At 36.6% G+C, this 16,129-nt stretch overlaps 4 protein-coding genes across 9 annotated transcripts; 3 read left to right on the top strand and 1 right to left on the bottom strand.

Moving 5' to 3' along the window:
• Positions 1-263: 263 nt before the first annotated feature.
• On the top strand, positions 264-3,372 carry LOC107634022 (protein NRT1/ PTR FAMILY 8.3). 2 transcript variants are annotated; one of them, XM_021119957.2, is made up of 5 exons: positions 264-699; positions 959-1,061; positions 1,183-1,400; positions 1,511-2,016; positions 2,160-3,372. In XM_021119957.2, the coding sequence occupies exons 1-5, from the start codon at positions 649-651 to the stop codon at positions 3,004-3,006; spliced, it is 1,725 nt and encodes a 574-aa protein (XP_020975616.1). In that variant the 5' UTR covers positions 264-648; the 3' UTR covers positions 3,007-3,372. The 2 variants fall into 2 exon arrangements, with proteins under 2 accessions (XP_020975616.1, XP_020975617.1); XM_021119958.2 differs by lacking the exon at positions 264-699 and adding an exon at positions 788-860 and having other exon boundaries at positions 2,160-3,029.
• Positions 3,373-5,011: 1,639 nt separating this feature from the next.
• Positions 5,012-7,922, bottom strand: LOC107632108 (eukaryotic translation initiation factor 3 subunit I). The gene is made up of 7 exons (XM_016335756.3): positions 7,383-7,922; positions 7,137-7,264; positions 6,832-6,951; positions 6,621-6,710; positions 6,428-6,514; positions 6,232-6,311; positions 5,012-5,290 (listed from the first exon to the last, which is right to left on the bottom strand). Exons 1-7 carry the CDS (start codon positions 7,780-7,782, stop codon positions 5,215-5,217), a joined length of 981 nt encoding a protein of 326 aa, XP_016191242.1. The 5' UTR covers positions 7,783-7,922; the 3' UTR covers positions 5,012-5,214.
• Positions 7,923-8,050: 128 nt separating this feature from the next.
• Positions 8,051-11,376, top strand: ASHR2 (ASH1-related protein 2). 5 transcript variants are annotated; one of them, XM_016335754.3, is made up of 4 exons: positions 8,053-8,135; positions 8,379-8,434; positions 8,918-10,276; positions 11,109-11,376. In XM_016335754.3, the coding sequence occupies exon 3, from the start codon at positions 9,024-9,026 to the stop codon at positions 10,254-10,256; it is 1,233 nt and encodes a 410-aa protein (XP_016191240.1). In that variant the 5' UTR covers positions 8,053-8,135; positions 8,379-8,434; positions 8,918-9,023; the 3' UTR covers positions 10,257-10,276; positions 11,109-11,376. The 5 variants fall into 5 exon arrangements, with proteins under 5 accessions (XP_016191241.1, XP_016191240.1, XP_016191239.1 ...); XM_016335753.3 differs by having other exon boundaries at positions 8,063-8,135; positions 8,251-8,434; XM_088508127.1 differs by having other exon boundaries at positions 8,072-8,135; positions 8,251-8,434; positions 8,731-10,276.
• Positions 11,377-13,997: 2,621 nt separating this feature from the next.
• Positions 13,998-15,522, top strand: LOC107632106 (XRI1-like protein). Its single transcript, XM_016335752.3, has 4 exons — positions 13,998-14,312; positions 14,404-14,615; positions 14,696-14,762; positions 14,866-15,522. The coding sequence occupies exons 1-4, from the start codon at positions 14,213-14,215 to the stop codon at positions 15,357-15,359; spliced, it is 873 nt and encodes a 290-aa protein (XP_016191238.1). The 5' UTR covers positions 13,998-14,212; the 3' UTR covers positions 15,360-15,522.
• The last annotated feature ends 607 nt before the right edge of the window (positions 15,523-16,129 follow it).

A 16,129-nucleotide genomic window follows, 5' to 3' on the forward strand; every position in this document is an offset into this window, starting at 1 on the left:
GTTTGCCTACCATTCTTTGTAGGATTGTAGGTTATAAAAGTAAAGTAAAATGATGATAGTGACAATGAGGAGCTTTCATACGACACGAAAAATGTATCCACCATCCATGTGGCCATTGGATAAGAAACGATGATAATGTCTTTAAATTTATCAACGGCTGGTTTTGATTATTAGTCACCGATTACTTGAAGAATGGGTAAGCCTTGTAAAAAATATACATTTTATGGTTGGTCCTAAACTATGAAGAATTTAGTTCTATGTTCAGAAATTGTGGAATTTATTTATGGTGGATCAAAAGCTATAAATGATTCATCAAGATGGCAATGAGGTTATAATTTTATCAAGTAGAACTTTCCTCTCCTTGGGAGGAATTTGAGAATAGTCTTAAGCGGAACTAGCTCTCTGTTTAAGCAGTTCTTGATCTTTGTGTTATTATCTTTTGTTTTGCTTATTTAAGTCACTAAAAAAAAGCTATAAATGATTCGTTGGTCGAGGGTACGTGTCAATGATATATCATTAAACGAATTACGGATCAACTAATATAAGTCAACGACAAAAATAGGTAGCTAGAATAACTAGATTCTCAGCACTTGAGTCATATATGTTTGGCTCTGGTGTGTTTACTGTTTAGCCATTAGAGAACAAGAAATGGAACATTTGGAGGAACCCATAACACTTTTGGAAGATGGTCTTTTGCAGGTTCATGCCTACTTAGTTACCAACCATTATATATATATATATATCTTGTCCTATGTCATTTGCATATCATAATTCATACTGCATCAAGTAGTGAGTAAGGTTCAGAAAACATATTAACGTGAAAAAACTTGCACATATTAGCATTCATCACATCAAACATGGTACGTGCATATATGATATGTGAAATATGTAGAAGCTACAGGAGCAATGCTTGCTCTCCATTTCACTTCCATGTTCATTAATTAATGTTAATTTGCAGAATGAAGACTCTATTCACACTGGAGATGGGACAGTGAACATCAAGGGAGAGGTTGCCATCAAGAGCGAAGGTGGGACATGGAAAGCATGCCCCTTTGTTCTAGGTGATCATTTATGAAAACTTGTGTTGCTCTCACTGTTTTACATACATGGTGCTTTTTTATACTTATTTTTTCCATGTACTAACCACATTTATCTTTGTATATGGTTCTATAATTTATGCAGGTACTTTCTTCTGCGAACGGTTGGCCTATTATGGAATTGCCAGTAATCTTGTCACCTATCTAACAACCAGACTTCATGAAGGGCCTGTTTCTGCAGCAAGAAATGTTACCACCTTTCAGGGAACATGCTACCTTACACCTCTGCTTGGATCCTTCCTTGCTGATGCATACTGGGGAAGATATCGGACAATCGTTGTGTTCTATGGAATTTATCTCATTGTAAACTCAACTAAGCCTTATTATCATGGCCTGATATCATTGCCTGTATATGTGTCATTATATTATTTTTTTTCTTTAGTTGGTTGATAATTGAGGTTTTTTTTTTACAGGGAATCTGCACATTGACCCTTTCAGCAATCTTTTCAGCTCAAAGTGCTGTATTCTTCCTTGGAATCTATTTGATTGCAGTAGGGACTGGTGGGATCAAGCCATGTATATGGCCCTTTGGAGCAGACCAGTTTGATGATACAGATCATAAGGAAAGAGCAAGTAAAGCATTATTCTTCAATTGGAACTACTTCACTAGCAACATTGGTGCACTCATAGCAACCACCATATTGGTATGGACCGAAGAAAATATAGGATGGGGACTTGGATATGGCATTGCAGCATCGTTTATTGGTATTGGAATGATAGTGTTCTTTCTTGGTACACGTACCTACCGTTTTCTTAGGCCAGGGGGAAGTCCTATTACAAGAATCTGCCAAGTGGTTGTTGCTTCTTTACATAAGAGGAAATTGGAGGTACCTCAAGATACCTCTCTCCTCTATGAAACTGTGGCAGAGAATTCATCTGTTGAAGGAAGTCTTAAACTCGAGCATACCAATGGATTGAGGCATGTCAAAGCTTCAAATATCCTTTATTTAACACTGAATTGAACTGTTCTTGTGTTCATCTGAATAATCATTGATAGTACTACTTATGCCTCTTCGAAATTGTGTTACATCCTACAGTGCTAAGCTTTGCTTTTGTCTTCAGGTGCCTTGACAAAGCTGCAGTGAAATCAGATATAGAAAAAGGGAGTGAGGAAGTAACTAATCCTTGGAGGCTTTGCACCGTGACACAGGTGGAAGAGCTGAAGATTCTAATCCGCATGATTCCAATCTGGGCAACAGGAATCATCTTCAGTTCTGTCTATGCTCAAATGTCCTCGCTGTTCATTGAACAAGGGAAAATGATGGACAGGACTATTGGTTCTTTCACAATTCCCGCGGCATCTCTTTCAACTTTTAATATAGTTGGTGTCATCATTTGGGTTCTCATCTATGATAGAGTGATTGTTAAAGTTGCAAGACACTTCACTGGCAATGCAAGAGGCTTCACAGTGTTGCAGAGAATGGGAATTGGCCTGTTTCTCTCCATGACTTGCATGTCAGCTGCAGCTATATTAGAGAGCAAGAGATTACAAATAGCACAAGAACATGGATTGGTAGATGAAGATGTTTCTATTCCACTTAGCATACTGTGGCAAATACCTCAGTATTTTTTGCTAGGTGCTGCAGAGGTGTTCAACTTTATAGGACAGCATGAGTTCTTCTATGAGGAAGCGCCGGATAGGATGCGAAGTTTCTGCAGCGCGTTGGCGCTTCTGACAAATTCACTGGGAAATTACCTGAGTTCTTTTGTTGTCACAATTGTTGCTAGACTCACAAGAAAGGATGGAAGTCATGGATGGCTACCAGATAATTTGAATGAGGGCCATCTTGATTACTTTTTCTGGCTTCTAGCTGCACTTAGTTTCTTAAATATGTTGGTTTACATTGTCTATGCTAGAATGTACAAACAGAAGGCATATCGCAGGAACCTTTCTCAAAGGCTTAATTAATTTGTGTCTGGTAGAATTCTAAAGAGATGCTCTGATCCTAGTCTTAGAAGAGCTGTTTGAGATTTTGGTCACTAATCCAAGAACTAGTAAGAAGTGAACCACTGTACTCACTACAAGAGAATGAAACGGAATGAGAGGATCTTGTATCCCCACTGCTGAAGCTGTTGTTATTGTTGATGTTATCGGGTTGAATCTAGCTTAGGTTTCAAGTAGTCATCCCATACCCAGTTCCCTAAACATTTTCCTCGATTGCTTTTAGTTTATCATCAATACGTTTAATTCATAAATTATTAAATTTATGTTAAATTCGTCTCACCAGAGTCTATATATTTCGATACACACTGAAATGCAGAGTAGCCTTCATTCTTTCTTTCTTTTCTTTCTTTACACTGGCTTGATAGTATACAAGGTCCCCACTTGCGATGTTGAACTTTCGACATGTCCCCAAGAATGTCCTCGTCTTTACGAAATAAAGTTACAATACCATTAGAGTAAACTACCATTTATATCCACGAAAGTTGAAAACGCTGACATATCTACCCATAGAAAAAGGAAATTACCACTTGTACCCATGAAATATAGATTTCGCATAATAAAATTATCCAAACACTAAAAAATTATCTAAAATCCCTAAATTAGCTTTATCTTCACTATCACACCACCTCCTTCACCCAATCACCTTTCTAACCCTAACCCTCTTCACCCAGCTACCACCCCTCTTTTCCTTTCTAATCTCAAATTCCACCACCACCTGCTTCACCCAGCCACCACTCTCTTTTCCTCCAAAACTCACACACGGAGACATTACACACACACCCCACCTGAGTTAGAAGAAGAGACAGCCGCCAGCAATCCTAGAGTCGTAGCCCCCCCCCCTTCTCTTCACCGCCACCACCCTCACCTACCGTGGCTACCTTCTCTTCATCCCTGAACCAGTGCCCCCGACGAGCCACCGCGCTAGCCGCCACCACCACGGTCTCCTTTGTGAACCAAAACCGCAGCGAGCTCTCTCTCTCTCTCTTTCTGTTTCTTTCGCCATTTTTCTTTTCTCCCAGAAAAAGTGAATCCAAATACACGAGGCTTGTGTTTGGTTATTCAGACTTGATACTTTCTCTTCACTCTCTTCACACTTTAGATCTGTCGTTGTCGCTGGTCTGGAAGGAAGAGAGCGCGCAAGAAATCGGAGAAGGAGGAGAGGGCATCGGCGCCGTGATACTTTCTCTTCACACTTTAGATCTGTCGTTGTCGCTGGTCTGGAAGGAAGAGAGCGCGCAAGAAATCGGAGAAGGAGGAAAGGGCAACGGCGCGGGTTGGTGTCACTGCCACCATCGTCGTCGACGGTGTTCAGTGAGGGAGGAAGAACAGTTTTTTCTCTTTGCTTTTTCTATTGTTGTTGTTGCTTGAAAAAGATGATGATGGAGATATAGTGGTGATGGGGCGATGATAGTGATAAAGGAGATGAAATGGTGGTGGGATTTGAGATTAGAAAGGAAAAGGAGGGTGGTGGCTAGGTGAAGAGGGTTAGGATTAACAAGGTGATTGGGTGAAAGAGGTGGTGTAGTAGTGAAGATAAGGGTAATTTAAGAATTTTAGATAATTTTGTAGTGTTTGGATAATTTTGTTATGCAAAATCCATATTTCATGGATACAAATGATAATTTTCTTTTTCTATGGGTAGATATATCAGCATTTTCAATTTTTGTAGGTACAAATGGTAGTTTACTCATACCATTATAATCATATTTCAAGTCTCAGATTACTAGGATTCTTGTGTGCTTAAGTTTATTATATTTGGTTCCAAGGCGGTGTATGCATTGATGGCTATCATTCTGAGACTTGAACTGTGTTAAAAGGGCATTAAATAATAAAAGGCTCGTCCAAACACTATTTTAAAAAATAATAATACTAAAACCGGATTTTGGATGAATTCCACATAGGATGCATCTAATAATTTGGTGATTAACCGAAACAAGAACTTTGATCAAAATCACTTACGCCATGCATATGATGACACTGAAAAACTTACACAAGATTTTTCATAACTCTTAATTTTAGTGTAATAATCAAAACATGGATCAAAATTTAAAGTATATCTTCATTACAATGGATGGGCTTTCGAAACCACATTGCCATTTTAATTGCTATGAAAGCAATTGAAGGCTAAATTCTACTATCCGCAGCCAATATAAAAAATTACTCTTGTGAAGCCTATATTTTGATATTGAAATAATCTGGGTCAAAGTGATGCAACCGTACATAACCGTCTTCACCTCCACTTGAAAAACTACAAAACACACGATATATCAGATGCCCATTAAAATAAATGAAAGAAACAATTCAAAAGTAATCCAGAACCATGTATCACACTATACATGAAGGATAGCAAGTTAAAACAATTTACTAAACACTGATGAAACAAAAATATTAACTACTCCCCCATTATCAAAACAAGTTACTTTGTAGGTTCATTGAAAAATTCATATATAATTGTCTAAATACGTTAATTTTTCAAAAAGACACTTATTTTGAGGGAGTAACTTGAAATATATGAATATTTTTTTAAAGAAAAGACGCAACAAACTACCTACATCCATTCTTACAAATCCAATGCTACATATTATATGAAATCAAGTTTGAGTTGTTCACCTGAACAATTGCTACATGCATTTGAAGGAACTTCACTTGGATAAAACGGTCATAATATCTAAGAATGTTGCACTTACAAACTAACCCATTACAATGCAATAGAGGTATATAATCCAAGCCAACAGTAAATTTTAATCTATGCTACCAAATGTTGAGGCTTACATATTATATATCATTTATCAAGTCATCATATATATATATATGGCATTAGAATAAGATTAAAAATGCCAACAATATTTAAATAGCGCAATGCTAGATTTCAACACTATCACCATTATACGAATGATGATATTTCGCATATACACACTATAGAGATCTAAACCAATTCCCACGGTTGGGTACATGTATTAGGTAATCATATTACATTCTATATATCACAAATCATTTTCAACAATTAACCATTAAAATGGTAAGGGTAATATAATCATGGCCATAGTTTTCAACATTGGAAGTGCTAACTAGCATAACTAAGTTGTGGTAAGTTCCAATAATGAAAGAATACTAGCATTCCATGAATCCATGTTGCAACAGGAAAATTTGAAACGGGAAGGGGAGGGGAAGGAAGAACAGCAGTCATACCTTTTCCCATCAGGGTTAAAGGCTAATGCATTAATTGGTCCAAAATGCCCTTTAACACCACCAATTTCTTCTTGAAGAATCTAGGTAAACAGAAAAGAAATACATCATACAAATAATAAGCAGGATAATTGGATAATCATGCAGCTCAGGTCATTATGGAACTGAAACAGACAATAGGAGAGAGAACTAAATATACCTTATCAAAGAATTTGGCTTCAAATTTCCCAGCTCTATGATCAGTAGTTGTAACAGCTGATGCATCCTGACCACCTCCAATTACCACCTTTAAGATACAGAGGACAAAATATTTAGAAGACCATATAAGTAGCTCCCAAGCAAAATCAATTGCTCTTGCAAAACACCACATGAATAGGAGATAGAATACATACATGATCAAGAAGAGGTGACATTGCAACTGCATTCACTGGGCGTTCAGTCACATAAGTTTTGATAAGTGTCAACGTTCTTGTATCCCAAAGCTAAAACACATGGGTAGATGATGTTAGGTGATGAAAAAATAATATCTAGTGCAGATTAAAAAACAGCAATCAGTACTAACGAGGATAGAAAATCACAACAAAGATTTAGAATGTTGAATACCTTGGCAGACTTGTCGAGGGAGCCAGTGAGAAAATGTGAACCATCAACAGATCTGACAAGTGATGTTATCGTCTTCTTATGTCCGGATTCCTTATCCGACTCTTTGAGCAGTTTTCCAGTCTAAAAAGTTCAAAAAACAATTTGGGTTCAAAAACATAATCAATAACCAATTTCTCCTCTTCTAGACAAAACCCAAAAGTACTCTAAATCAAGCACAAAGCAACAAAATCCATAACAACAAATTAAAGATCCATGCATAAACCAATCACAAGAAGCACCATAATCATTTGGCTAATTTACTTTACCTCAGAATCCCAAATGCGAATAATGGCATCTTCTCCGCCGCTAATAATGGTCTTATTCAACGGTCCCCATAGAGCTCTGTTGATCCTTCCCTGAGGCCCTTTAAGAACAAGCAAAGACTCCGCAGTCTCTGGAAACAAAATTTTTTAAAAACAAAAAAAAATCAGATCACAATATATCACCAAAACTAATTAGACCAAACCTTCCAAAACCCCTAATTAGGCAAAACAAAGAGCACAGAAACTCACGATCGGAGATGTCCCTGGCAATGCGCTTGACATGAAGAGCGGATGTGAGCTCCATGAAGGGGTCGGTGGTGATGACGGCGAGCTTGTCACCGACGGAGAAGTCAACGGACCTGGCCGGGGAATCGAAGTTGAATGTAAAGAGCTGCTGGCCGGTCTGAACATTCCAGAGCTTGGCGGTCTGGTCAGCGCTGCCTGTAATAAGACGCGTGGAGTCACGTGAAACGTCACAGCACCAGACGGCGCCGTTGTGGCCACGGTAGGTTCCCAATCTCTCTCCGTTATCGGCGAACCAGACGGTGGGATTGTGGTCCTTGGCGCAAGAGAAGAGGAGGTCGCCGTCCCTATTATACTTCAGAAAAGTCAACGGCCTCTCGTGGCCCTTCATCAAAATCGGCCTCATCTTGTGTTGTGAGTTTCTGTAACTGTTTTTCGCTTCTGGCGACCTCTTCCTCTGTTAGGGTTAGGACTTAGGGTTCTGCTTATGCTTCTGGTTGCTTTTTCCTTTTGCCACTGGCACTGATGGCGGTGGTGGTTATGTTTGTTTCCTTGCTATCGGATCTTGGGCTTATATTTTGTTTAGGCCCAAATTTTGTTGCTACTAGGGTATATGGGCCTAAATGGAAAGCGTCTGGCCCATAATTTACTGGGCCTTTATAGCAGTAGTAATGAAGGAATGTAGCAAAACCCTGCCGGGAAATGCGCGATTGCAGGGAAGGGGGGGTTGGCAACTGCAACTTGTTCTTGTTGTGCAAGGTGAGTCCAATGTTTAATACCGCATGCCAAGTGTTTGATGATTTGGGTAACAGAAATGTAAGCACGTATTCACATTTCACACTCACCTCCACTTTCTTTTTCGCAATATTACCAGTGCCATGCTTAGGAAGAAAGAAGGACATAGTCTTAATTATGTTGATGGAGAAATCACTTTATATGCTTGAGCTTAGGGTATATACAGAGTGACTCGTGTAGGAAATCATTCTGTTCTCTTTGTGGCAGAAAAGCAACCTCGTCTATGGATGCTATCATCTCCTGAGCTGAACTGGACCATCAGGGTAAATTTTTTTTAAAAGAATGAAAAAAAGAAGACTTGCTTTGTTTTTTACATGTTCTCTGGATATGCTTGTGCTAAGCCCTAAGCTCAACATTAGTTTCTTTCTGGGTCACTCTCAGTTAAAAATGAACTACTAAATTCTTATGATGTTTACGTTACTCTTGAACAACAGTATACCTGAATCAGAAACCAGTTAATTTTATTCGTTTATTTTACTTGCAAGGGTATCATCAGTAGAAGAATATTTGAGTAAATTAAAACATTTAACTGATTCAGTTATGATTTCTGGAATTTTAGTTTCCTGGTTCAAATTGTGTTGGTGTGGACTTCTTTGCACTTCATTGGCGAAAGGAAAACAAGAGGAGGAGGAGGGAGAAGGGGGGGAGGGGGGTATTTACTCGTCTAAATATGAACAGGCATAGTGATTTCATATGTAGGATAACTCACGATGAAATCCATGCCACCTTTGTTTCTTGCCTTGCAGATACTTTGACTTCTCGGAACACACAAAGAACGGGGAATAAAAACGGTGTAGCCTCCCGTAGCTTACCTAATCTAATTTGGAAATCAGAAATCAAAATTACTTGCAAATGTCTGTGGCTGCTCCAAGTTCCCTTTTGAAGGTGGAGGAGATACAAGGAAGAGGGAGGGGAATGGTTGCATCACAACCTCTTAAAGCCGGCCAAATTGTCCTTAGAGATTCTCCTATCCTGCTCTATTCTGCTTTGCCATTGATCCCGCAGTCTTTATCTTCGTCCTCCTCTACCCTAGCCTCCTCCTTCTGTGATCACTGCTTTAGAACCTTACCATCCTCTTTACAGGGCGATTCTTCATCTTCCGCAGTTTTGTGCCCTTCATGTAGACATTATCGTTTTTGCAGCTCTAATTGTCTCTCAAAGGCATTGAATTCATCTCATTCTTCTTGGGTATGTCAAGCATTGTCTCACTTCCAAGCCAACTCTCCTCTTCTTGGACATCCCCTTGAGCTTCAAGTCCAGGCTCAATTTCTCATTGCTGCGTACAATCTTGCCAATATCTCCCCCTCAGACTTTCAAATCTTGCTTTCTCTTCATGGTTCTCCTGATGACGCTACAATTTCTGCAGCTCAATTCCTACACCCTCTTATTTCATCCCTCTGCTCAATTGCTCCCATTGGTCTTCAGAATGTATTTTCTTTGGAACTCACCTCTGCGCTTCTGGCCAAGGACAAGCACAATGCCTTTGGCTTAATGCAGCCTGTTTCTGTTGATGATGGCCAGAGGTCTGTTAGAGCTTATGGTATATACCCCTATGCCTCCTTTTTTAACCACGATTGCCTTCCCAATGCCTGCAGATTTGATTATGTGGATAGTAATCCACCAGATGGCAGTAATAATACTGACATTATTGTTAGGATGATTCATGATGTTCCTCAAGGCAGGGAGATCTGTTTGAGCTATTTCCCTGTCAATGAAAACTATGCTAGCAGGCAGAAGAGATTGATGGAAGACTATGGCTTCACCTGTAATTGTGATCGGTGTAATGTCGAATCAAATTGGTCAGATAATGATGACACTATCGAAGAAGATAATGCAGAGGATGGAGAAGAGGTTATGGATGAGGAGGACCAATATGAAAACATGGCAGCGTCAGATACAGACAATAATAATGATTTCCCACACGCATATTTCTTTTTAAGGTACATGTGTGATAGACCAAATTGCGGGGGAACTTTGGCTCCTCTACCCCCACAAGTTGATAGTCCATCTAATGTCATGGAATGTAATGTCTGTGGCAAATTGAAAAGTGATGATGAGCAAGATGAAGCTCCCATGGAGGACTGAGTCACCAGGTTCCTACTGTTGTAAGTATCCTACATTCCATAATTTATTTATTTATTTATTTTAAATTCCCCTTTTGTGATGTGTTCATTGATCTCAGTGCCTCGCATTTTCCAAGTATGTATTATCTTGCTTATAAATCCTAAAAACCTTCTCTATGGACCTTTTGTCGCATTGGTTATCTCAGTCTTCATATATGTAACCGAGACTCAGCCTGTTCTTTCTGGCAAAACGAGTATTGAGACTGAAAATCCTTTTTCCTCCACAATTTTTTTGCTATCAACAATTTAGACGGATATACAATTCTTTTTGGTTTAATAAAGTATGTCTTAATAAATTACTGCCAATTTATAACTCTTTAGTCTCACTCAAGTTGTGTCTCTAGTGAAAGATGTTGTAACTTATATATAAGAATGTAAAGCTTAATAACCATTAACAAATCTAGAATTGGATTTCATGACTTATGAAAAATTTGAAACCCTTTTGTTTAAGAGTTGCCTTAGTGAGAGTTTAGTCACTAGTCAGTATTCAGTTCAAATTGAAAGTTTTCATTTCCTTTCCCTTTTTTTATTTTTGAAATAAAATGTCTACTTTTTATCAAACCCCCTTTTGGAAGGTAACTTATTCATCACGCCTACCAACCCTTTTCTTGTGTCATTATACTTGGAAATTTGAAAAGTATTGCTTGTTGCCCAGTTGAAGCATTCTATTAATTCTTTATTACTATTATTAGTGTTCTCACATTCAACATTCCTATTTGAATTTGATATATTCCATTAGTTTCTTCCATCCAATTATACATTCGACACTGTCTTATTTGAGTATGGCGTTATTCACTAGATTATGTCATTGTAGGCATTGTTTCATGTGGATTGAGGGACTTCTACAATCTACCTCTGCTAGATTTTTGCTCAAATTACACTCTGTACAAACGGAGATTAATGCTCACAACTCAGGAACCAATGACAGTTCTTTGGGCTGTTTTTAAGATTGTAATCGTGTGTCTGAAGCTGTAGCTTGTTGCTTTATTTTAAATCTGCTTTAAATTTGCCAGAAACATACTACTAGCACCTCTCTTTTTTAAATATGCTTTTTTGATAATAAGTCTTTTCCATGAGAAAAATGAAGCCAGATCAAACCCAAAATATAATTCATGCAAGAGAAATCACCTCTTTTTTTTTTTTAAAATCTGAAAGTAGGGAATCACATTATTCTCATTATTAATTCCTACCAACAAGGAAATCCACCAACTCCTATGGTCTCACATGCAGATTGATTGTTGGCTTGAATTAATCTCAATATAGCCGTTCTATGTTAATGTAAAGCATATGAGATTTTTATTTTATTTTCATTTTTTGGTACTAATTGAATTTCTTGTATCTGAATCTTATTGACGAAAATTTGAGTAATTTTTGTCCAATAATACATAAAGCATGTAAGATTAAATATAATGTTAGTTGGAGAGACATTAATCAAATATTTGAAATCACATCTCAGTTAGGTCACTTAACCTGCTATCTCTATCCGTAATAGGCCACGATTTCCTTAGAAAATAAGAAAATTATCTATAAATTATATATAAGGTTTATGCATTTGTTGTTTGAATGTGTTAATTTTTAAAAATAGGGTTTTCAAAAACTGATTTCATGGCGTTCTCGTCAAAGCTCTAGATAGAATCCAATTTATCTTTTGAGGGGTTCAGACACTTGCTTAAATGGATGAAAGGACTGATCCCTTGACCAATCCAAATTGGTTATATGCTATTTAGTCTTGGTTTTTCCCTTTTCTTGGTTACATACGAAGAGACTAGTTTATTTAAAAAAAAAAAGGGAAACAAATTGGTAGAAAGAAATCATTGTTTTGTCGACACCCGAAAGAAAAAAATAAAAATCATTGTTTTGTCCCCTTTTTTTACCCCTTTTGAATGGTAAGCAATTAAATAGTCCGTGCAATCCTTAAGTTTTGATTCAACTCCTTGGATTCTAGTATCATCTAAATCTCCAATTCCCATTCATGCCTCAGCCTAAGTATTAAATTTAATTTTTTTGGCATCATAATTGTTTCCCCCAATTCATCTGATATTCAAGTTGTTATAGTACTCAGAAAATTTGTTGCTGGGAATTTAAATGGAAAATGAACTTTTTTGTGCAAATGGATTCAAATTTCTTTTATCTTTGCACTGTCTCAGACATTAAAAATTCAAGTACAATTAATTTCATACATAGAAAATTGATAGTTGAAAGTCCTTAAATAATTTGACAAATTTAATTAAATTATTATGTAATAGCTCTTAAGTCTTAGCTATCAATTTTATATGAAATTAACTGCACCTGAATTTCTAACTTCTAATGTTCATGGACTAAGATGATTTCTTCTTTTCTTTATTTTTTCCTTTTTTTTTAAATATTGTAGCTTGCTTTTGGCACATTGACAATACTAAATATTAAATATAAAATCTTATATATATTATCAAAATATCTCATTTTTAGACTGCTCTTAAAGTGGTTTGCTGTAGCTTGCTTATTTATACGCATACATGAAGGTGTAGAAACAAATATAATTGATGCTACGTTAGGTAATATATTATCGGAAAATTGTGTCCGGAGTTCAATCAAATTTGACACACAGAGATAGAGACTTTGGTTGCCGTTTGATATTTTGTGTAGAACAATCAATATCCACACAAACTACAATGTCTGTGACAAACAAAATTCGACATATAATTGAGGCCATTCAAACCCTAGGATCAAAAAGTTGGTCCACAACACCAAACCCATGATTTCTTCCTTCTTCTTCTACTCCCTTTTTTTTTTAATACATGGGCCCCCTCTCCAGCATGCCATCCTGGTGGGTCCCCATTTTGTTATATGTATCACCCACCAAGACTATTTTCCAAGTGGTGGCAGAAGATATGACTGATACGACCCCCCACAATAGACGAAAGATTGTGTAAGAAAAGGGCAAAAAATGAAAAATAAAAGAATGCTAGACATTCAAATTCCAACTCACAATCTTTTATAGTCAAAGTATATGATTTGTATATTTTAAGATATTCGTAATTCAATTAAATTATATCAAATTATATATCGTGTTCACGTAAAAATATTGTGTGTATTATTTAATGATCCAGATACTATAACTAAATTTAGTATATTTAATTCGGTAGAAATTCAGTTACGGTTAATTTTATCTGAAATTAATATTCGAAAATAGTTAAATAATTTGATAAATTTGATTAAATTATTATTTAACAATTTTTAATTATCAATTTTATATAAAATTAATTGCATTTGAATTTTTTTCTTAAATAAGATATTTAAATATTTTAAGGTGAAAACTCAGATGCAGTCGATTTCACGTGAAGTTGGTAGTTGAGAATTACTAAATAAAAATTTAGTCAAATCAGTTAAATCATCTAACGACTATCAATTATCAACTTCACGTGAAGTCGACTGCTCATGAGTTTTCACCGTGTTTTAAAAGAAAAAGAAAAATAAAGGAAGAAAAGAAAAAAGTTGAAAAAAGAGGAACGGCTGGTAACCATAGGTGAGAGGCAGAGGGTCCAGGAAGAAAAACACAAAAAGAAAAAGCTGAAATTTGAATTATGTCCCTATGGGTTTGGGGGCATGTCTTTTAATTTAAGAGCAGAGAAGCAAGCAATGCAACACACAATATGATAACCTTTGCAATTATTTAGTCCCCCACACATAAAATAAAAATGAAATTATTTCAAACCAAAATCCTAAAGTGGACACATTTTGAGAATCCCAAGAAACATATATCCACTTTTTCCTTGTTAGCCTGCGTTGACTGACTCACACATACACACACATAGTAGCATAGTGTTTCTCTTCAATTCTTCCACAAACTTGTACATAAATAGACCCATTATTTCCCATCATTTTGTTGTGACTAGGCAACAACAACAACTAACATACACTCACACACACTACAAAACCATGAATGATCTTCATTATTCTTCCCTTCTCCTTGGTAGTAGTAGTTTGGATTATCACAACCTTAACCTTGGAGTTATCAACGCGGACAAATTCTCTTTAAGTACTTTTCTTTCTTTCTTTCTTCATTATTATTATTATTATTTATATTCCTTGGTGTGTAATTGCAATGATTATTATTGTTGAACATGCAGTGATGCCAGCAATGTATGAATATGGGAGTAGTAGTGAACCATCATTCTCAACTGCTACTCAGGATTCTTCTGCTGATCATTTCTCAACAGGGTATCTTCAAGATGCTTTGCTTGAATTCGGAGATTGTTCCAAACGTAGGCGCTTGCTGCCAAATGCTGACAATCATCATGATCAACAATATTCCAAGACTAGTAGTACTGATCTTGAAAAGGTATATTATATTTTCATCTTGATTATCAGTTTCAATAATTATATGATCTCTTCTTATATATTATTCTTCTTGTTCGTCAGAGCTTGTGGAACTTGAACCCCACATACTGCATGAACCAGAATATAGAAAGCATTTTTGGACTTTCAGGTACTGCATGCTACAATGTTTATCATATTATTGCAAAGATCACAAATAAAAGAGCACTAATAATACTAATATAATTATATACTTTTTTCTGATTATTAATTAGATGAGGACATAATAAGCACATTTTGGAGCAGAATAATGAGAGAGGAAGCAAAGATTCTTGTAGAAGAAGAGACAACAACAACAACAACTACTAATACCATATTATCAGGCTCTGAAGAAGAATCTCCTAATGCATCCTCATCTTCCAAACTAGAACTTGTTACCAAGAATGATGAAGAAGTGGTGATGAGAAACAAGAAGAAGGAGGAGGAGATGAAGGAGTCAAGAAGTAGTAGAAGAAAAGTGGTGTATCCATTTGCAATGGTGAAGCCAGGAGGAAGAGAAGGAGATGTGACACTGAATGACATAAACGAGAAGATACTAATGGCGCCAACAAGACCAGTGAGGCACCCAGTTGGAGACTATGCATGTCGGCCATGCGTGTCTGCGGTTCAAGGTAGCCCAGGCCTTTCAGGGAAAGCTGTGGTGGCCCTTACCAGAATCCACACTCTTGGAAGAAGAGGCACCATCACCATTATCAGAACCAAAGGCTGATACTATAGTTAGTACCACCTTAGCTTCAAATAATTCAATTGTAAATTAAAGTAGTATCCATTTGTATCATATATAATATAATATCATGTCATGGTTGCTTAGCTTGCATTGTATTTGTATCTGTTAATATATAAAGCTGCTATCCTATGCTGTTGTTGTCTGAGATTGAGGTCCCAACATTATTTGAAGATGAGTTAACTGATTTGAGTGTTTGTCTGTGGCTAAAAGAAAGAAAGAAGAAGATCAGAACAGCAACACATGGTAAAGCACATACATAGAAATAGAGTTAGAGGTGTTTTTGGCACTCTTGTGTTAAGGACTTTATGTGTTGGACAAGGACACACCATTAGTTATGGCACGGCATTGCATTCTTTCTTTCTGCACCACCCACCACTACTACTCTTTCTATCTCCTTCAATGCTTCACTCATTAATATTCAATAATGTCACATATTAACAAAATATATATTTTAAGAATTTTATAATAAAACATTGCTTTGTATCTAGGAAGCAAATATATATTCCCTCTCTTTTCTCTTTCTCTTTCTCTTTACTGTTATTGTGATATACAGACAGATCAGACGAGATTAAAGAGAGAAAAGAATAAAGATATATAGATACTCAATTACCAATTTCAAAGGTTTAAATAATTGACTTTTGGTAATTTAATCAATTAAAGGCGACCTATATGTCCCCAAGGTTTCTTAGCTTTCTTATTAAGAATTAATAAAGCAATCAGTAGTTGGATTATTGTCTGCCTAATTATTCCTA

Source organism: Arachis ipaensis, chromosome B3 (assembly GCF_059453495.1).
Source record: "Arachis ipaensis isolate K30076 ecotype BB chromosome B3, ASM5945349v1, whole genome shotgun sequence".
NCBI lineage: Eukaryota > Viridiplantae > Streptophyta > Magnoliopsida > Fabales > Fabaceae > Arachis > Arachis ipaensis.